The sequence below is a fragment of the Sapajus apella genome, unplaced genomic scaffold (genome assembly GCF_009761245.1).
Source record: "Sapajus apella isolate SASKATOON/1434 unplaced genomic scaffold, GSC_monkey_1.0 scaffold34, whole genome shotgun sequence".
NCBI lineage: Eukaryota > Metazoa > Chordata > Mammalia > Primates > Cebidae > Sapajus > Sapajus apella.
Window position 1 is genome coordinate 11,938,569 of NW_022436974.1, and position 18,073 is coordinate 11,956,641.

At 36.3% G+C, this 18,073-nt stretch overlaps 1 protein-coding gene across 2 annotated transcripts in view; it reads right to left on the minus strand.

Moving 5' to 3' along the window:
- Positions 1 to 17,124: 17,124 nt before the first annotated feature.
- Positions 17,125 to 18,073, minus strand: part of FOLH1B (folate hydrolase 1B) — a 60,149-nt gene continuing 59,200 nt past the window's right edge. The window contains exon 19 of one of the 2 annotated variants that reach the window (XM_032295806.1): positions 17,125 to 17,434. In XM_032295806.1, the coding sequence (XP_032151697.1) occupies positions 17,254 to 17,434 (181 nt within the window). In that variant the 3' untranslated portion in view covers positions 17,125 to 17,253. The remainder of the gene's footprint in view (positions 17,435 to 18,073) is intronic. The other variant, XM_032295807.1, reaches the window with a different exon arrangement.

The window sequence follows — 18,073 nt, forward strand, 5'->3', positions numbered from 1 at the left end:
AAGAAAAATTAACTACAATGTAATTATAATATCATTGATTTATACCTGGTTTGAAAAAAGTTACAGCCAATTATGACATTATTGACACATTCAGGGACATCATAAAACCTAATAGGGTCTTATGGTTGCAGCTCAGAAATGGAGAAGGATGAAAATACTATTGCCGGCTTCTTGCAAGAAAAAAAGTGCGAGACAAGCTGAAGATTAATGAGGTTTCGTTTGTTTTTTCTTTCTTTCGCTCTCTCTCTCTCTCTCCCTCCCTCCCTCCCTGCCTCCCTCCCTGTTTCCTTCCTTCCTTCCTTCCTTCCTTCCTACCTTCCTTCCTTCCTCCCTCCCTCCCTCCCTCCCTCCCTTCTTTCCTTTTTTTTCTTTCTTCTTTTCGACACAGTCTCCTTCGGTTGCCCAGGCTGGAGTCCCATGGTGCAATCTTGGCCCACTGTGACCTCTGTCTTCCGGGCTCAAGCTATTCTTCTGCCTCAGCCTACTGAGTAGCTGGGACTACAGGCACATGCCACCATGCCCGGATAATTTTTGTATTTTTAGTAGAAATGCATTTTCACCATATTGGCCAGGCTGGTCTCAAACTCTTGACCTCATGATCCACCTGCCTTGGCCTCCCAAAATGCTGAGATTACAGGCATGAGCCACTGTGCCTGGCTCGTTTGTCTGTTTTCTAAACCATTAGAGAATAGAGGTAACAAGACAATAAGTTCTGGATAGAGACAGGTACAGCACTGAGAAAAACAGGACTCATGCATACATTTATCTGGGGCAGATTCTACCAAAGCCCATAAAAGCAGGTAGAAGATAAACCAAATGGTTTTAATTTACTGCTCAAACCAAAGCTGGGCTAGAGTGAGTGTGCAAAGACCCTTAGGGTCACAGATACAGAAGAATCCTCACCCAAAGGGCAGGCTTTTCCAATAGAAATGCCAAGAGGCTCTCACAGGGAAAACCCAGAAGAATCAAGAGAAATTTTCCCTTCTTGTGGTACTGACTGGGAGAGAAAAATAGCAGCAAAGACATCAAATCAACCTTAATATTTATCAATGATAGACTGGGTGAAGAAAATATGGTACATATACACCATGGAATACTATGCAACCATGAAAAGGAACAAAACAATGTGCTTCACAAGGACATGGAAGGAGTTGAAAGCCATTATCCTCAGTAGACTGTGGGACACAGAAAACCAAACATTACATGTTCTCACTCATAAGTGGAAGCTGAGTGATGAAAAAACATGACCACACACTGGGGCCTCTCAAGGGTCAAGGGTGGAAGAAGGGAAAGCTCAGGAAAAATAGCTAATAAATGCTGGGCTTAACACCTAGGTGATGCGATGATCTGTGTAGCAAACCACCATGGCCCACGTTTACCTATGTAACAAACCTGCACATCCTGCACATGTACCCCTGAACTTAAGTGTTGAAAAAACAAATATATTTTAAAACATCTTTTCATTCCTAGAAGATTTGCTTGCCATGCATTTTCCCAAAACACTATATTAAAAGTGAAAGTGATTTCACACCAGATTTGTCTTTCAGTCTCTGCCTCTCTCAGTACAGATAAAAGCACCTTTGCAGTGAATCTGAAAATATTTCGTGTAATTTTCTTGATGTTTCTCCCACTGAAACACAAAATTTAAAATAATTTATACCAAATATGTTAACAAATATTAACATAATAGTGACAAAGACTAGTTACATATCATGGGTTAAAATAACATTTGTATGTTATTTTTCATTTTGCAAGTAGCAAAAATATATGTGCACAGTTGTACTGGGAGAATAAAAGTAGACAGGTATCTATATAATATCAATAGGGTTTTGAATGAACAATAACAAAACTTTTCAATGTAAGTAAGGTCCAGAACCTGTTAAGGCACTCAGGAGGGCGGTCTCCAGGTGGAGAGAGTGGTTCTCATTCCAGTTCTATTCCTTTGAAAAGTTTCGGATAACCACTGCCACCATCAAAGTGACCACAAATGGGGCTTTTCCACATTAATATGCTTGTTGAACCCTGCTTCAATTTATTCTAAAACATAGGGAAGAGATGAGACTGCACCTTTGGTTAAAGCCTTTATTAAAGGCTCCGTGAAAACTATGGAGTAAGAAAAGCAAACAGTATCCAGAAGCCTGGTAGCCTAGTTCATGCAGCTCACTTTTCTCACCTTCCAATTGGGTGCTTCTCCTCAAGGGACCTCCGTTGTCTTATCCTGCTTGCCCACCACCCGGAACTGATGCTTTGTATCTACCCACATTGTCCAGATCCAGGAAGAGGAGGAGATGGGAGTGGGCTAAAGTTTTCATTACCAGCTGTGCTGTGTTTCCTTTCTGAGAAGGGAGCCTTCTTAGATTAACAGCCAGGCTGATGAGTTAGCCTAATTGGTGCATCAGTATCACCTGAAAAGCTTCTGAGGCCACAGACTGCTGAGGCCTACCCATGATATTCTTGATTCAGTAGGTCTGGGGTGTGATCAGAGAGTTTGAGTTTTAGGCAACTTATAAGAGGCTGCTGCTGGTCCCTGAACCATACTCTGAGAATCTCTGATTTAGACTAATGTTCGTAAAAGATGATACATTTAGGTTGTACAAGGATGGGCAATTTTTAAAAATGTGATTGAAAAAGCATAAAAATAGAAGTCCAGGATGTAAACTTGCCACTATAGCTTCTTATGGTTTGTGATGGGTGAAAAGAGTGCTAGGAAATGCATCCTCTTTTGTTCATACAATCACAGCACCATGGGAAGGCTACTGTGCCCCATGCTTGGTTTTCAGGGTCTAGGAGCTCAAGGAACAAGATATAGACCCAATGTCCTGGGTCCCAGGCAGCCCTAGTTTTAGACAGTTTTCTTCCTCACCCCAGCCTTACAACAAGTAGGTGATTAGGAAATGGGTCCTTACTACAGGGGTTCACAATGTGTGGCTGTGAATACTTTTAGGGTGCATGAAGTCAAAACTATTTTTATACTAACGTTTAGACTTTAATTGCTCTTTGAAATTTTATTATCCCAAGAGTGTACAGGAGATTTTCCCAGGGGCTACATGACATGTAATATCGCAAAACAAAGAAGAAGCACATGTGAGAATCCAGATGTGAGAATGTCTGGCTTCTATTAAGCCAGACGTTAATGGGATTTGTAAACATGTAATCAAAGCCACCCTTTTATTTATTTTATGGTTTTGGAAAGTATACTTTTTCATAGAAATATTACTTTACCAATTATGGTTTTATAATTGTTAAATTATTCATAAATGTATATTTAATTATTTTTCAGTTTTAATTTCTAATACAGCATATCTTGACATTCAAAAACCCACATCAACAAAAGCTTATGGAGACCCTCAATTATTTTATCAGCTTAATTGAGGTATAATTTACATACCATAAAATTTACTTGCTGTGTATGGCTTAATGTCTTTAATAAATTGCTAATAAATTCATTTTATGCTCAATCACTCTATCCACTTTTAGAACACTTTCATTCTTCCAAAAATATCTTTCCTCACCTTTCACAGTCAGTCTCTAATCACATCCCTGTCTTCAAGCAACCACAGCTCTGTGTTTTGTCTGGAGGATTTTTGTTTTTGTTGTTATTTTCGTGGTTGCTTTCTAAAGAAGGGTCTAGCTTTGTTTGCCGAGGATGAAATGCAGTGGCACTATCACACCTCACTGTAGCCTCAACCTCCTGGGTTGCTTGAGCAATCTTCCCTCCTCATCTTTCTGCATAGCTCATCCTACAGGCAAACAACACCACACCCAGCCAGTTTTTAATGTCTTGTAGAGACAGACAGGGTCTAATCCTGTTTCCCAAGCTGGTCTCACACTCCTGGGCTTAAGTGATCCTCCTATCTTGGCCTCCCAAATTCTTGGGATTACAGGTATGAGGCACCCCACCTGAAGTGTGCATAGGGTTTTGACTTTTAATGAATAGTACATATGTAATTATTCAATATATAATCTTTTGGGTTGTTTAATATGTTTTTGAGGTTCATCATGATTTTTTGTGTATATATGATTTGTTCTTTATTTTATTTTTTAATTTTTATGTTTTATAATTTCAACTTTTATTTCAGATTCAGGGAGTAAATGGGCAGCTTCTTTACATGTGTATATTGCATGATGCTGAGGTTTTGGGTATGAGTGATTTCATCACACAGACAGTGAGCCTAGTTTCCAACAGATAGTTTTTCAGCCCATGCCTTCCTTTCTTGCTCTCCCCCAAGGAGTCCCCAGTATTATTTCCATATTTACGTCTATATGTACCAATGCTTAGATGCCACTTATAAGTAAAAACGTGGTGTTTGGTTTTCTGTTCCTGTGTTAATTCGCTTAGGACAATGGCTTCCAGCTTCATTCATGTTACTGCCAAGGACATAATTTGGCTCTTTTTGTGGCTGCATAATATTCTGTGCTATATATGTGCCACATTTTCTTTAACCAGTTCATCTTTGATGGACAAATAGGTGGATTCTCTGTGTTTGCTGTTGTGAATAGTACTGTGAAAAACATACAAGTGCATAGTCTTTCTGATAGAATGATTTGTTTTCTTTTGGATATATACTCAATAATGGGATAGGTGGGTCAAATGGTAACTCTGTTTTAAATTATCTAAGAAATCTCCAAACTGCTTTTCACAGTTACTGAACTAAACTACATTCCCATCAACAGTGTGAAACTGTTCCCTTTTCTCCGCAGCCTCACCAGCATCTGTTATTATGTAATGTTTTAATAATAGTCATTCTAACTTGTGTGAGACAGTATCTCATTGTGGTTTTGGTTTGCATTTCTCTGATGATTACTGATTATGAGCATTTTTTCATATGTTTATTGCCATTTGTATGTCTTCTTTTGAGAAATGTGTGTTTATATCCTTTGCCCTTTTTTTCCTTCCTTTTTAAAATTATACTTTAAGTTCTGGGATACATGTGCAGAAAGTGCAGGTTTATTACATAGGTATACATGTGTCATGGTGGTTTGCTGCACCCATCAACCCATCATCTACATTAGGTACTTCTCCTAATGCTGTCTCTCCCCTTGCCCCCACCCTCTGACAGGTCCTGGTGTGTGATGTTCTCCCAGAATGAACTTTGTTCAACCTTAACACAGTCCAGGTTAACAAATTCTCAAAGAAAGATCAAAAGAGATAAAACTGTTTCTAAAAATCTTAACAGTGCTCTGAAATAGCATTCAAAAATATTGTTAGAAAAACAAAAATACACAATGGCAGTTTAAAAATTTACTATGTCTACAATAAAATTAAAAAAAAATACCAGGAATGCAAATAAATAGCAAAATAATACTCATAAATATAAAGACGTAATCAATAAAAAAATGAACCAGAACTGACACAACTTTTAGAATTAGCAGACAACGACATTACAACATTTAAAATAACCATATTTTATATATTCATATAAAGTAACTAAATATATGATAGACAAAGACAGACAAATTTGTATAATAGAGCAAAAATATACAACCTCTGAAATGAGAACTATATTGTCTGGAATTAGCAGCAGATCAGACTTGCATCAGATTGGATTAGCAATCCCAAAGACAAAGCATTTAAAACTACAAAATGAAAGAGAGAGAAAGGAGAATTTTAACCTATGGTCGATTTATTAGTCAGACATAGATGACTTCAAGTGGCCCAATATGGGTGTAATTTAATTACTTAAAGGTTAAAACAAAAAGTCAATACAGAAAATAAAGTTCAAATAGTAATGGTCAAAAATTGTACAAATTTTTTAAAATTTATATATCCAAGAAGTTTGATGAACCCAAAAGGAAGAAAGAAATTAATTTAAACCTATGACAATATCCATCATAATCTAATAGCTCAAAATCAGTGAAAAAGAGCAAATCAACAAAGAAAACAACAACAACAAAAAGATAAGAAAAAGGAAGAAAAGAAGGAAGGCCAAAAGGCATAAAGGAAGAAAGAGAGACAGAGAGAGAGAGAAAGAGAAAGAAAGAGAAAGGAAGGAAGAAAGAAAAAGAAAGAAAGCAAAAAAGAAAGGGAGGGAGGAGGGAGGGAGCAAGGGAGGGTAGGAGGAAGGGAAAAAGGGAAAGAGAGAAGAAAAAGTGACAGGCTTGAGGGAGAGAGAGAAAGGAAAGAAGGAAGGAAGGGAGAAGAATGAAAGGGAGAAAGAAGTAATGATCAGGAAAAGAGAGAAAAATATGTCCATCAATTTCTTACCAGGAAGAGTACAAGTGACTAAAAGTTGAAAATATGTTTGAAATAATAATAAAAAATTGTCAATCTAGAATTATATACTCAAAAAAATCTTTCCAAAACAACACTTTCTTCTAAGAAAGAGTCCTTTTTCAGGCACATAAAAACTAAGAAAGTCAATCTTCTGGAGACTCACATTATAATAGATGTATACACACACACACACACACACACACACACACAAGAGCACCAGAAGTTGTTATATAGGCAAATATTTAATATTTTTAATTACGTAAAACTTTCTAAAACTAAGCCTTAGTTCCATGTCTATGATTAGTACTCATAGCATCCAAATTGCCAATAAATAATGTTTTGTGAACATTTATCCCCTTTCTAATAACTATAATGAATAAATGTTTGTTTCTACTTTTGTGTCTGCTATGTGCAACACTGACTCCATTGTACAATATCAAAGATGAATAGTATTAATGTCCTGTGGTCAGAAGTTACTGCACAGTATGACATGCAAATATACGAAGAAGCAAGTATAAAAAGACCAGTGTTCTCTCTTAATATAGAGATATACAGGATACTTCTGGTGTAGGTTATCTGGGGAAAGTCACTGAAACCCAGATCTTTTCCATTGTCACTGTTTTTTTGGAAATATAACCTAAGATTCCATTGGTTATTATGAGATAGATTTAAATAATGAAATTTTGCCAATATAATACATAATTATGGAAATTTACTCTTTGATTTTCCATCTTCTGACATACTAATAGACTTAAGCATTTTCTCCCTCATTTAATGGTTCCCCCTGCTCCCTCTTTAATAAATAACCTGCTTATTCCTTTGGCCATTTATAATATAATACTTTCTTATTCAGTGGTAGGATTATTAAATGTATCCTAATAATTACATTAAATAAGAACATTATACAAAACATTATGTCAATCCCTAGAAAAATATTTTCAGGAAAACATGGAGCCTTCTGCCATGGAATTTTAGATATATTCTTTTCTTACAATATAGATTAAGGCATCAGGCCACATAGCATTTTATAAGTGTTGAACAGGTCAGCTACATTCCTTCTAATTTGCTGCAGAGACCTACCTAGAGAAAAAATGCATTTGATAATAGTTTCATGATTAACTGTATCTCTCAATTATTAACTATTGTTTATTGCTAATTTCAAAATGACATTGTGGGCACAAATCTCCCCCTGTAAATCTCACTGATATATTTTTACATTTATTCTTATGTTATCTAGTTTCCCAGGGTCTCTCATCCCCTAATCTTATTTTCAAAAACAGTTCTGACCATGCATTACAGCAATTAAAACAGAGAACCACATGAGAAACAGAGTACACTGACACTGATAAGTAACTTTTACAAACCTTGCCGAGGCAAGGGGAAAAGCCCAATGTCTTCAGCAAATCACTGTTTTTTGGGACATCAGAAAGTGAGGAGGAACTAGGGCACAAAAACGGAGTATTACTAACAAAGCTAAAGCTTACTTTCCCCTGACCTAGAGTTCTGCTGATTTGGGGGATCTCTCTGTGTGGATAGTATTCCTGATCACACTGAAGAGAATTTTGACCTTTATCTACTAAAATGACAAAGATTACCATTGCCCAGCGATCACTAGAATGTGCAGAAAGAAATGCGTGGACAAATGTAATAATGGGAATCAAGGAACATGAGTCACTTAGCTGAGAGTGGTGACATTGAAGGTAACATTTCCACATCCTGGCAACATTGTCCAGCAAAGACTTCCTGTCTCAGAGGATGGACCCTCCCTCCTCACCTGGAGCAGCTCCCCATTAGGCAGGTGGCACATCTCCCACAGCTTTCTATCCATGTCTTTCATCCTTTCCATATGTTGAGTCATCCTCAATTAACTGTTTTGTCGATGTTGAAAAACTGTTCTGCTCCCCTGTCCAGTGCCTGCAGATGCAGTTGCTCCTTCTCATGCAGAAGTAGATGCATCTTTTGATATTGAATTTTTATCATCACCTTCCATAAAGCCACATAGCTCTGCAGAGATATTCACTTAAAAGGATTACATCTTCACTGTCAATAGAAAACAGAAAGCTTCAAATAATTATATTCTGAGTTTAATCATGCAAGTAATTTATAAACTTTCTGCTTCTCTCTTGCAAAGAGTCTTCAATATTTGCTATTCCTTTCTGACCATAGTTTTTTTTTGTTTTTTGTTTTTATTTATTACGCTTTAAATTCTGGGGTACGTGTGCAGATCGTGAAGGTCTGTTACATAGGTATACATAAATCATCATTCTCAGCAAACTGACACAAGAACAGAAAATCAAACACTGCATGTTCTCACTCATAATTGGGTGTTGAACGATGAGAACACATGGACACAGGGAGGGGAACATCTGACTATTGATTTTTAATGTTCCTATTCTCTCTCCCTGTTTAAACCAAAACCTCTAGACTCCTCGTTCTTCTTTCTTTATGCTTCACACGTCTTACTGAGTCAGTTATTTCCTCTATTAGTCTTCTCTCTTTTAGGGTTTTCCTTTACCTGATTCTCCCAAATGTTAAAAACTTTTAGGTATATATCATATTATGCAGATTTTTTTTTTTTACTTTTACTACATTTTTACTCTATGTACTATTATATTTCTTTTCTCTTGCTCAAACCCAAACTTAGTGAAATGTTGTCTTATCTCCAGTGTCTGAAAAGGTTTCTGTCAACCTTCAAATTTGAACTAGGATACATATCATGCCCTGTTTATCCAATATACTAGAAGTGTTTGGACTAGCTTATGTTGGCCTATTTGTGACTCCTGTTATATCATTTGAAATCACTACATTTTCTTAGGATGAAACAACTGTCTTTTAACTGGTTGTTTGAATTTAGCTAAAAAGTGTAAGCCAAAATTATGTTTATCTGCATAAAAACAAAGGAAACATTTTCTTGAACTCCTGACCTCCGGTGATCCACCCACCTCGGCCTCCCAAAGTGCTAGGATGACAGGCGTGAGCCACTGCGCCCGGCCAAAAACATTATCATTCTTACCGCTAATGAATAAGTTTTGCTAGTTTCCTGATTTAGATTGTTCTGTGTCTCTTGACTGATTTTCCACAAAGGATTCATTTCCTTTATAAGTTTCTCCTGTAAAATAGCAAAGAAGGTTAGCAGTAATAAAGATATTATTGTAGATTTCATTCCTTTGTCTATGAGACAAGAATTTGGTTGAGAGAATTGTAATTTTGAGTTAGAGTTGAATGGTCAGATTTTTTCCATATTAACATTTTGGATATAAAAAGTAATAGAAACATAATAGAGACTTGGAAGGGATTCTTCTGATAAGATCGTAAATTTCCTGAGAAATTGGCTTTTGTATAACCTGGCTTTGAAGGGGTCAAGCTTGCAGCAGAAGCCAGTGTTATTGGTGCTGACCACCTCCTCCACATCTCCATGCTACACATTTGGACAATGTTTCTAAGGAAACCTCCTTTGGTGAAGGCTCAGCACAGCTATGATTAAAACGTCAAATTAGGCCGGGCGCGGTGGCTCTCGCCTGTAATCCCAGCACTTTGGGAGGCCGAGGTGGGTGGATCACGAGGTCAAGAAATCGAGACCATCCTGATGAAACCCCGTCTCTACTAAAAATACAAAAAATCAGCTGGGCATGGTGGCGTGTGCCTATAATCCCAGCTACTCAGGAGGCTGAGGCAGGAGAATTGCCTGAACCCAGAAGGCGGAGGTTGCGGTGAGCCGAGATCGCGCTATTGCACTCCAGCCTGGGTAACAGGAGCGAAACTCCGTCTCAAAAAAAAAAAAACAAAAAACAAACAAACAAACAAAAAACAAAACAAAAAAACCCGTCAAATTAGTCAGCAACATTGAAAGGACACATTTGTATCTTGGGATTTTCGTTAAATAATCACCAACTCCACCATCTGCATTCTCATCAACAACATTGTGACAAGCCCTCATCTTTCCAATTCACAGTCCCGTAGATTTCAAACTGCCTTAGAGGCATCACATATCCTGCATTCCTCAGCAGCCCATCCTAGATATTGTGTGAGCTATTGATGTTCTGAGATCTGGTCTGCCTGGCAAGGGAAACCAGCTTCTTGAGGACCATACTGGTGTTGAAGTTGGGCTTCTCCGAGATTTCTCTGCACCCAGGACAGCTCATTGGAGCTTGGCCTTGTTCCCAGCACAGCCATTTGTTTATTTTGCTCGGGTGAGAGGAAAAAGGATTTGTAAACAATTTTTATTGTTTGTTTGTGCTCTATCCAATCTACCTAATAACTTGTCTCCAGCACAAACCTAGTCATACCAAATGCAAATATGCTGGATTTATACAATTTTCCCTCAATAGCCATTAAAGGTTGGGTCCTGGACTCCCTGAGATATCAAAATCCTAAGATGTTCAAGTCTCTTTATAGAAAATGGTGTAGCATTTGCATGTAACCTAAACATATCCTCTGGATACTTTAAATCACCTCTAGATTACTTTTAATGCCTAATGCAATGTAAATGTTATGTAAATAGTAATTATGTAAATAGTAATAAATACCATATTTTTTAGGAACAACGAGAAAATGTTTAAAACTCTGTACATGTTCAGTCCAACTGATTTTCCTTCCTCTTGAATATTTTTGATCTGAGGTTAGTTGAATCCATGGGTATAAAAACCATAGTTATGAGGAAGCAACTGTGATACAAATGAAAAAATGAGATGAGGGTCCTCACAGTATTTTTTTAAAAACAACCAGTGCTCTCAATCATACCCAAATTACTTAAAGAAGCCTAAAGCTTGTGCAGAGAGTAAAAGCTTGCATGATTCCTGAGTCACTTATATTAGCTTATTAACCAAGAAGCACATCTCAAATCTCTTCCTGTTTACATCTTTCTAAATTCATCTCTCTCTCAATGATTTCATAATTATAATATGCAAAAGTACTTGGTATTTATGCTAATAGTCTGTACTCCCTGCCTCCAAACTTACCTGTGAAGTTTTCTGAAGACAATTATAAATGGATTGGGTTTTATCTAAGCTTAATTAATTCAATCAGAGTTGACTTCAGCTGTCAACTTCTAAAACGTATCAATGGTTGAATTTGAGTTTCTAACTTTAATATCAAAACTCTTCCTTTCAAAAAATTAAATGAAAACAGTATCTATTTAATTTAGGAAAATTTTTCCCATAGTCAATTCAAATGATCAGAGAGAGCACCTTTGCATTCTGAAATGGTAAATATTTAAGCTATAATAATAAGCAAGAATTAATAATTAATTATCTTCTAAAACAACAACAACAAAAAGTTAAGATATATATTAGTCTTTCCTGTCTATACTAGAAAATCCAGAAATGCATTTAATGGAAGCATGACCACCTCCTAGTCATCTTTATTTCCAATAGTTCACTATAGTGACTTGGAAGCCACAGTTTCTCGGGAGCCCTTACAAGCTGGTTGGATCTATTTTCAACACTTCTCAAATCTTGTCTGCAAATTGAAGATTTTAAAGGGACAGCAAATAAGACCTTTGCAACAAGAATTTTCAAAGTAATTCAAAACTTTTAACTTTTATTTTGTTGTACATAAAAATCATTACTATATGCCCACATTTTAGTGAACATGTAGGTACTTTATGGGTTCCATCAATGCGTAAAACTCTGGAAATATATTTCTTCACACCTAAAATCATCCAACAGAATTGGATTTTATTATTATTTTTATTTGACCATTTTCTGAATACAGAAAATAGTCAATTCAGAAAATAGTCAAATAAAAATAATCAGATAGCAATGGAACACAAACCATATATTACAAACGAAAGATACTTTATGTCGATGTCTACTTGTTTACCTAAACAAGACCCAAGCTTGCTGCCAGGAACATTTAAAGTATTTTTATGAGAAAAAGTAAGCATGATGAGTTTACTTACTCACAAGGCTACTGTGAATGTCTCACATCTAGAAGCTCTGTCAATATCTACATCAGCAGTAACTCCAGGCCCTCAGCAGCTACAAATCCAGTGGGTCCTCTCTGGAGAAGAAATCTCTGGACAAGCGTCCTTTAAAAGTATTTGGTCCCAACCAAGATGACACCCACTTTCTGAGATTGATTTGGTTGCACAGAAAGGTGTGAAATTGGCTGCTTAGATTTATAAAGTGAAAAAAAAAAACACACACACACAGTTGGAGCCCAACAGAAGACTTTGGGATAAGATGGAAAAAAGTTGATTTAATGCATGCAGTCCAAAGAAACATTTTAACTAAAAGAAATATTTCATTAAATATGTTCTTTTTTTATCACATAGTAACTTTAAAAATTTCTTACTCTGTTTTAAATTTTAAATTTCTTACTCTGTTTTAAAACAAATTTATAATTGCTTACTAAGTGCCTAGCTGTATTTATCTGAATATGTTCAAAAACAAAACATCAACTGGGATTACTAACACATCTGTACTGTGTAACTCTCTCATTTAAAAGAGTGTACCAAGGAGCTCGTTGTGATTCAAATAATTGTATGTATAGAAATTGGTGGAATTACTTGTATCAGCATATTTCCCTTATATTCACTATTTTATGACTATTTTGAAATAATTGCTTCGTATGAAAATAAAGTTTTTTTGATTCCTACACCTTTGTGAATAATTTTTAACCAGATACTTTACATATATGTACATACATATCTATAACAATGTATGTATTCATATATTAAAACTTCTGTAATCATTTAAGCAATAATTATAGGCATAATTATCTTTAATAGTGTATGACAATTATTTTTAACAGGGCTGCCATACAAATATTTTGTTGTCATTTACCATGATTTAATAAGTTACCAATGTTTACATATAATTGTATTAATACACTATCTAATATTTTAAGATTTAGGTTCCTTCTATAAACTTAAAATTATCTAACCTTGCTAGAAATTAAAAAAGTGAAAATCTAAATAAAAGTCACCATTTAAATATTAACAGACATTAAATAACTCTAAAAACCAGCATATCCTAGAAAAAGATAAAATGGGTATCTTTTTAATCAATGCATGGCATTGCAAATTAGCATGTTTTCTGAAGTGTCATTTCATCAGCATTATGCTTCAAAAAACCTATCCTAAAAAATTAAGAAAAGGTAATAATCATAGATGCATATAAGGACATTTCCAGAAATTTTATTCTTTGAAAATGACTTCAAACACTGCTTAAAATGTTACATGTTATTTACATAAGTATAGAGAGAAAAGGCTTTCTAGTATTCTCACTTTTCAGTAAAAATTCTATGTTATGTTGTGTAGAATGCCCTGTATTAGAACTAAACAATAAGCAACTTATGAGATGCATATAGAAGAATGAACAATAGTTCCAAATCTTAATGCTGGAAGCTACCAAATTTATCATCTATTTTTACTACAACTGTATCATCATGCAGAAAAGGTAGGAGAGAAAAAGTGCTAGTATTACATTAGCTAACTAAAAAATACTCTACCATTCAAATGAAAATATCAAACATTTACTGATTACTAATTATATGCTAAAAACTGTTCTAAGTGTTTTACATGTTCTAACTTATTTAATTCTTACAGCAACCCCATGAGATAGGTCATATTTTATACCCATTTAAAGATTAAGAAACTTAATAACAGAAAGCTTTAATAATTTGCCCATAGTCATACTGTAAGTGGGAGAACTAGGGTTGGAACCCAGGCAATCTGTCTCTAAAAACTGTGTTCCTGGCTGTAGGCCATGGCTCATGCCTGTAATCCCAGTACTTTGGGAGGCAGAGGCAGGTAAATCATTTGAGGTCAGGAGTTTGAGCCCAGTCTTGCCAACCTGGTGAAACCAACTCTACTTAAAATGCAAAAATTAGCTAGGCTTGGTGGTGGGCACCTGTAATCCCAGCTACTCAGGAGGCTGAGGCAGGAGAATCACTTGAACCTGGGAGGCGGAAGTTGCAGTGAGCCAAGATCGCACCACTTCACTCCAACCTGGCAACAGATAGAGACTCTCTCAAAAAACAAAACAAAAACTGTGTTCCTATCATTGCGCTACCTCTTGTGAAGGACAGTGACTTAAACATGTTGCCAAAGTATGTTCCTGAGCCACTGAAATATTTTGGGGAGATGCTGATTGCGTGCTTGTAAATTGGTTGAAAGTTGACAAAGCTTTCAAGTATTACGCAGATTTCGGTCCATATTTTATGATAATAATATTCACCTTATCACACATCTACAATATTGTCCAACTTTCTAACAATGATGTCACAAAAAATCTGTTAGCATGCTCAGCCAAACCCCATTAACAAAGGCATTGTGGAAATCCTAGTGTGTAGTTCAGCTCTTCTTTTCAAAGCACAGAATGTCTTGGACAGTCTCATATGCTCGTCACCCTGATTACTCGCAAAATGAGTGTCATCTATGGGCTCTCCATACTGATAGGGATTGGAGCCAAAATAAAAAAACAAGACTCAGTCTCTAAGGAGCTTGTCGCCTGTTAGGGGATACAAGAGAAAGGGCAGTCATCTTGGAAGTATTCCTAGAAGAGGTGACACATAAGCTGAGACCTGAAGGATGAGGGTAGTCTTATCTTTTCTGGGGATAAAGTCTACATGGCAAATGTTGTCATGAGAAAAGATTTGGGATTTGGCATGGTGGCTCATGGGGAAGCCAAGGCAGATTAATAGCTTGAGCTGGGGAGTTCATGGTCAGCCTGGGATACATGATAAAACACCATGTTTACAGAAAAAGGCAAAAATTAGCCAGGGATGGTGGTGCATGCCTGTAATCTGAGCTACTTGGGAGTCTGAGGCTTAAGGATTACCTGAGTCTAGGAGACAGAGATTACATTGAGCTGGGATTGTGCTGCTGACTCCAGCCTGAGTGACAGAGTGAGACCCTGTCTCAAAAAGAAAAAAAAAGTTCTAATCTTTTGTTGGGTGGATTCCCTTCTAATCCATCTAGGACAGAACGCTTTCTGAAATGCAGATGTGCCCGTATCCCTATCCTCCTTAACTTTATTATGGGCTTTTGATAAACTACGGGAAAGTAGTTATATTACTCTGGATGTCTTACAAGCCTTATGTGATGTATTTGGTGCTCAATGTATGGATTGTTCTTCCCACAAATGCCTTGGATTCTAGTAAAACTGAGTTCTTTGTGTTTCTTTAACATGCCACAATTTTCCAAACTTTTTATAATTGTGAATAACATTACTTTGCCAGTGGGAATATAAATAAATAAAATAACTTAGAAAAAGCGCGACATTGTAAAATTGAATATGCACAAACTTTATAACCCAGACATTCCACCTGTAGGTAGATATCATCAGGAAAGGGAATCTCTTGAATATCTGTATTAGGAGACATGTTCACAGAAGCAAAATACAGAAAACATTCCAAATATACACCAGCAAAAAATGAATAAATACATTTTATTATGCACCAGTTATCCAGCTTTGGGTTATTCACTCCAAACTCACTCTTGGTTGTGTTCATAAATAGATCTGAGCCCATTAAATAGTTATTCTTTGTCACATGTTATGATGTTAAACTTTGTGAGTAGAAGGTATTGGAGAGACGTTCCAAGAAGGTGCTTTCCAATCTGCTTTCTGTGTGCACGCTTGGCAAACTCTGGCAATGCAAATGACAGCTCCAGCATCTGATGCAGGCAGCTTATGAGGCTACCCCAGTGGCCAGATAATACAGTTCAGGCCTCTTGCTATGGCACCCACTTTATGGTGGCCAGGCAAACCCAGCAGCCAAGAGCTTCTCCTGACACTTCCCTTTGCCAAATTTGTAGTAGAGCCCCTCTAGCCTGACATTTCTTCATAAATTGCTTTACACAGGGGCCCTGAAGGCAAGTTTCTGGGGATTTTGAAACTGTTCATTTGAAGGAAGTTCTTCAAGTGCAACATCACAGAGACTTCTTAACATTGAGTGAGGCCACAGTGTGAGGAGACTCTTCATTGGTTACTCCAACTTCACCATGGAGACAGTGGCAATTCCCTATATCTACTTATCACATATTCTTGAGACTTCTCTTTACCTCTTACTAGACAGTATTTCATTGCTCCAATGCTGTTACAATTAATAATTATTTATATTAACTTTCCCTATTCGCATTATTGTATGTTTTCTCTGTCTTGATGGACCCTGAGTCTTACTCTCACGTGAATGAATGCTCTGTATCAGCAAAATATGGCAAACTACAGCGGAGGTGATACATACATGAACCCTTAAAAGCCAATGAAAAAATCAAGCACCTGAAAAATACAGATGATATGATTGTCTTTATAAAAGTTCAAAAATACATAATGCCAAAATATGTAAAGTATACAGCCATGTGTGATAAAATTATAAGTAATAACAGAGGAAAGATTAAACATAAAACTCAAGAAAATGCAAAAGCACAACTGTCATTAGTACATGGGGCATCCAAAGATACTGGAAATGTTATTGTCTTCACATGGCTGTTAGGTTCACAAACGTTGGTTTAATTACTATTTTTCACTAAACGTATATGTTATAGTATAGCCTTTTATACAAATAAAAAATAATTATTTCTTATGCTATAGAGTGATTACCTTTACTAAAAGTGTAATTTGATCCATTTCCCAACGAATGTGCTGAGATAGTGATCCTGGGTGGCTGAGTGGCTAGGCAGGGTCTGAGGCCTCTGGCTTGGAATAGTCCTATGCATATTTCCCAGTGTTCTCTATGACATGCTGGTGTTTTCTTATGTGTGAAGCGACATGAATAGAATAGACTTGATTCTCTGATAATGCCAGATAAGAGTTTTACTATATTAGGCCATTCTCCTGAGATTTAATACTGAGTGAAACTTTTCCACTTCAGAATAACTTTCTGTAATTATGAAATTCAATTTTTTACTTTAAACCATAAGAGAAGATAAAAGAAACAATATAAACACACACATACACTCACATAACTATATATAATATCCAACTTTATTTCAAATATACCAATTTTAAAATTTATCAATATACCCACCATTATTCTTTCTGAGTGACATATCCACAAATTCAATGTGAGTTCTCTACAGAATCCTCTTAGACCACTTATCTCAGAGTCTCTGCAGCTGCCTGCACTGTGAAGGCTGCAACAGAAATCTGTCTCTTCACTTCTCCCCAGGCCTTGGAAGGGTCCACTTTGCTTTCAATATCAAACAGAGCATCATAAATTCCTGGAAATGACTCCCCTGCATACTTGTTGTGGCTGCTTGGAGCATAGATGACATGCCTGTTGATAAAATCCTTTGCTGTTTATTAGGTAACCAAATGACACACAAGAGAAACAGAAGAGCACTCTGCAATTCCTGGATTGCATATCCCTATAACAATTTGAACAAGTGACTTTCAACCAAACTTTCAAGTTCAATCGTCTCTGAAGACTAGTCTATAAAATCTATAGTAATTAATTATATTTTTACTTCAAACAGATAACTTTAAGTGGTTCAGTGCTACAATAGTAACAATGATGATAGTAACCACAGCAATCATGCTTGGTATTAAAACAATTTTTCTAATACTTAGAAATAAACTCTACACAGTTGCTATTAGTATTTCACAGAGGAGGAAACTGAGGTCTGAGAGATCAAGTAACTAAATTATTTCTCTCAAGGCATATAACAACTGCTGATTTTTTAATATACCACACTACCTCCTAAATTGTAGCACAATTGTGATCATTACAATCTTGTTTATGATCAGCCAACCCTCTATTATGTTTTCTTCTCTTTGGTCCTTTTTCAAACAGTCACACTACCATGTTAGAATACTTAACATATAGTTTGAAGAATCATCAAAAACAATTTTGTAATGTGCCACATGACCACAAGAATGTTTTATAGGATGGGCTAAGACAGTTCATGTAATAGCC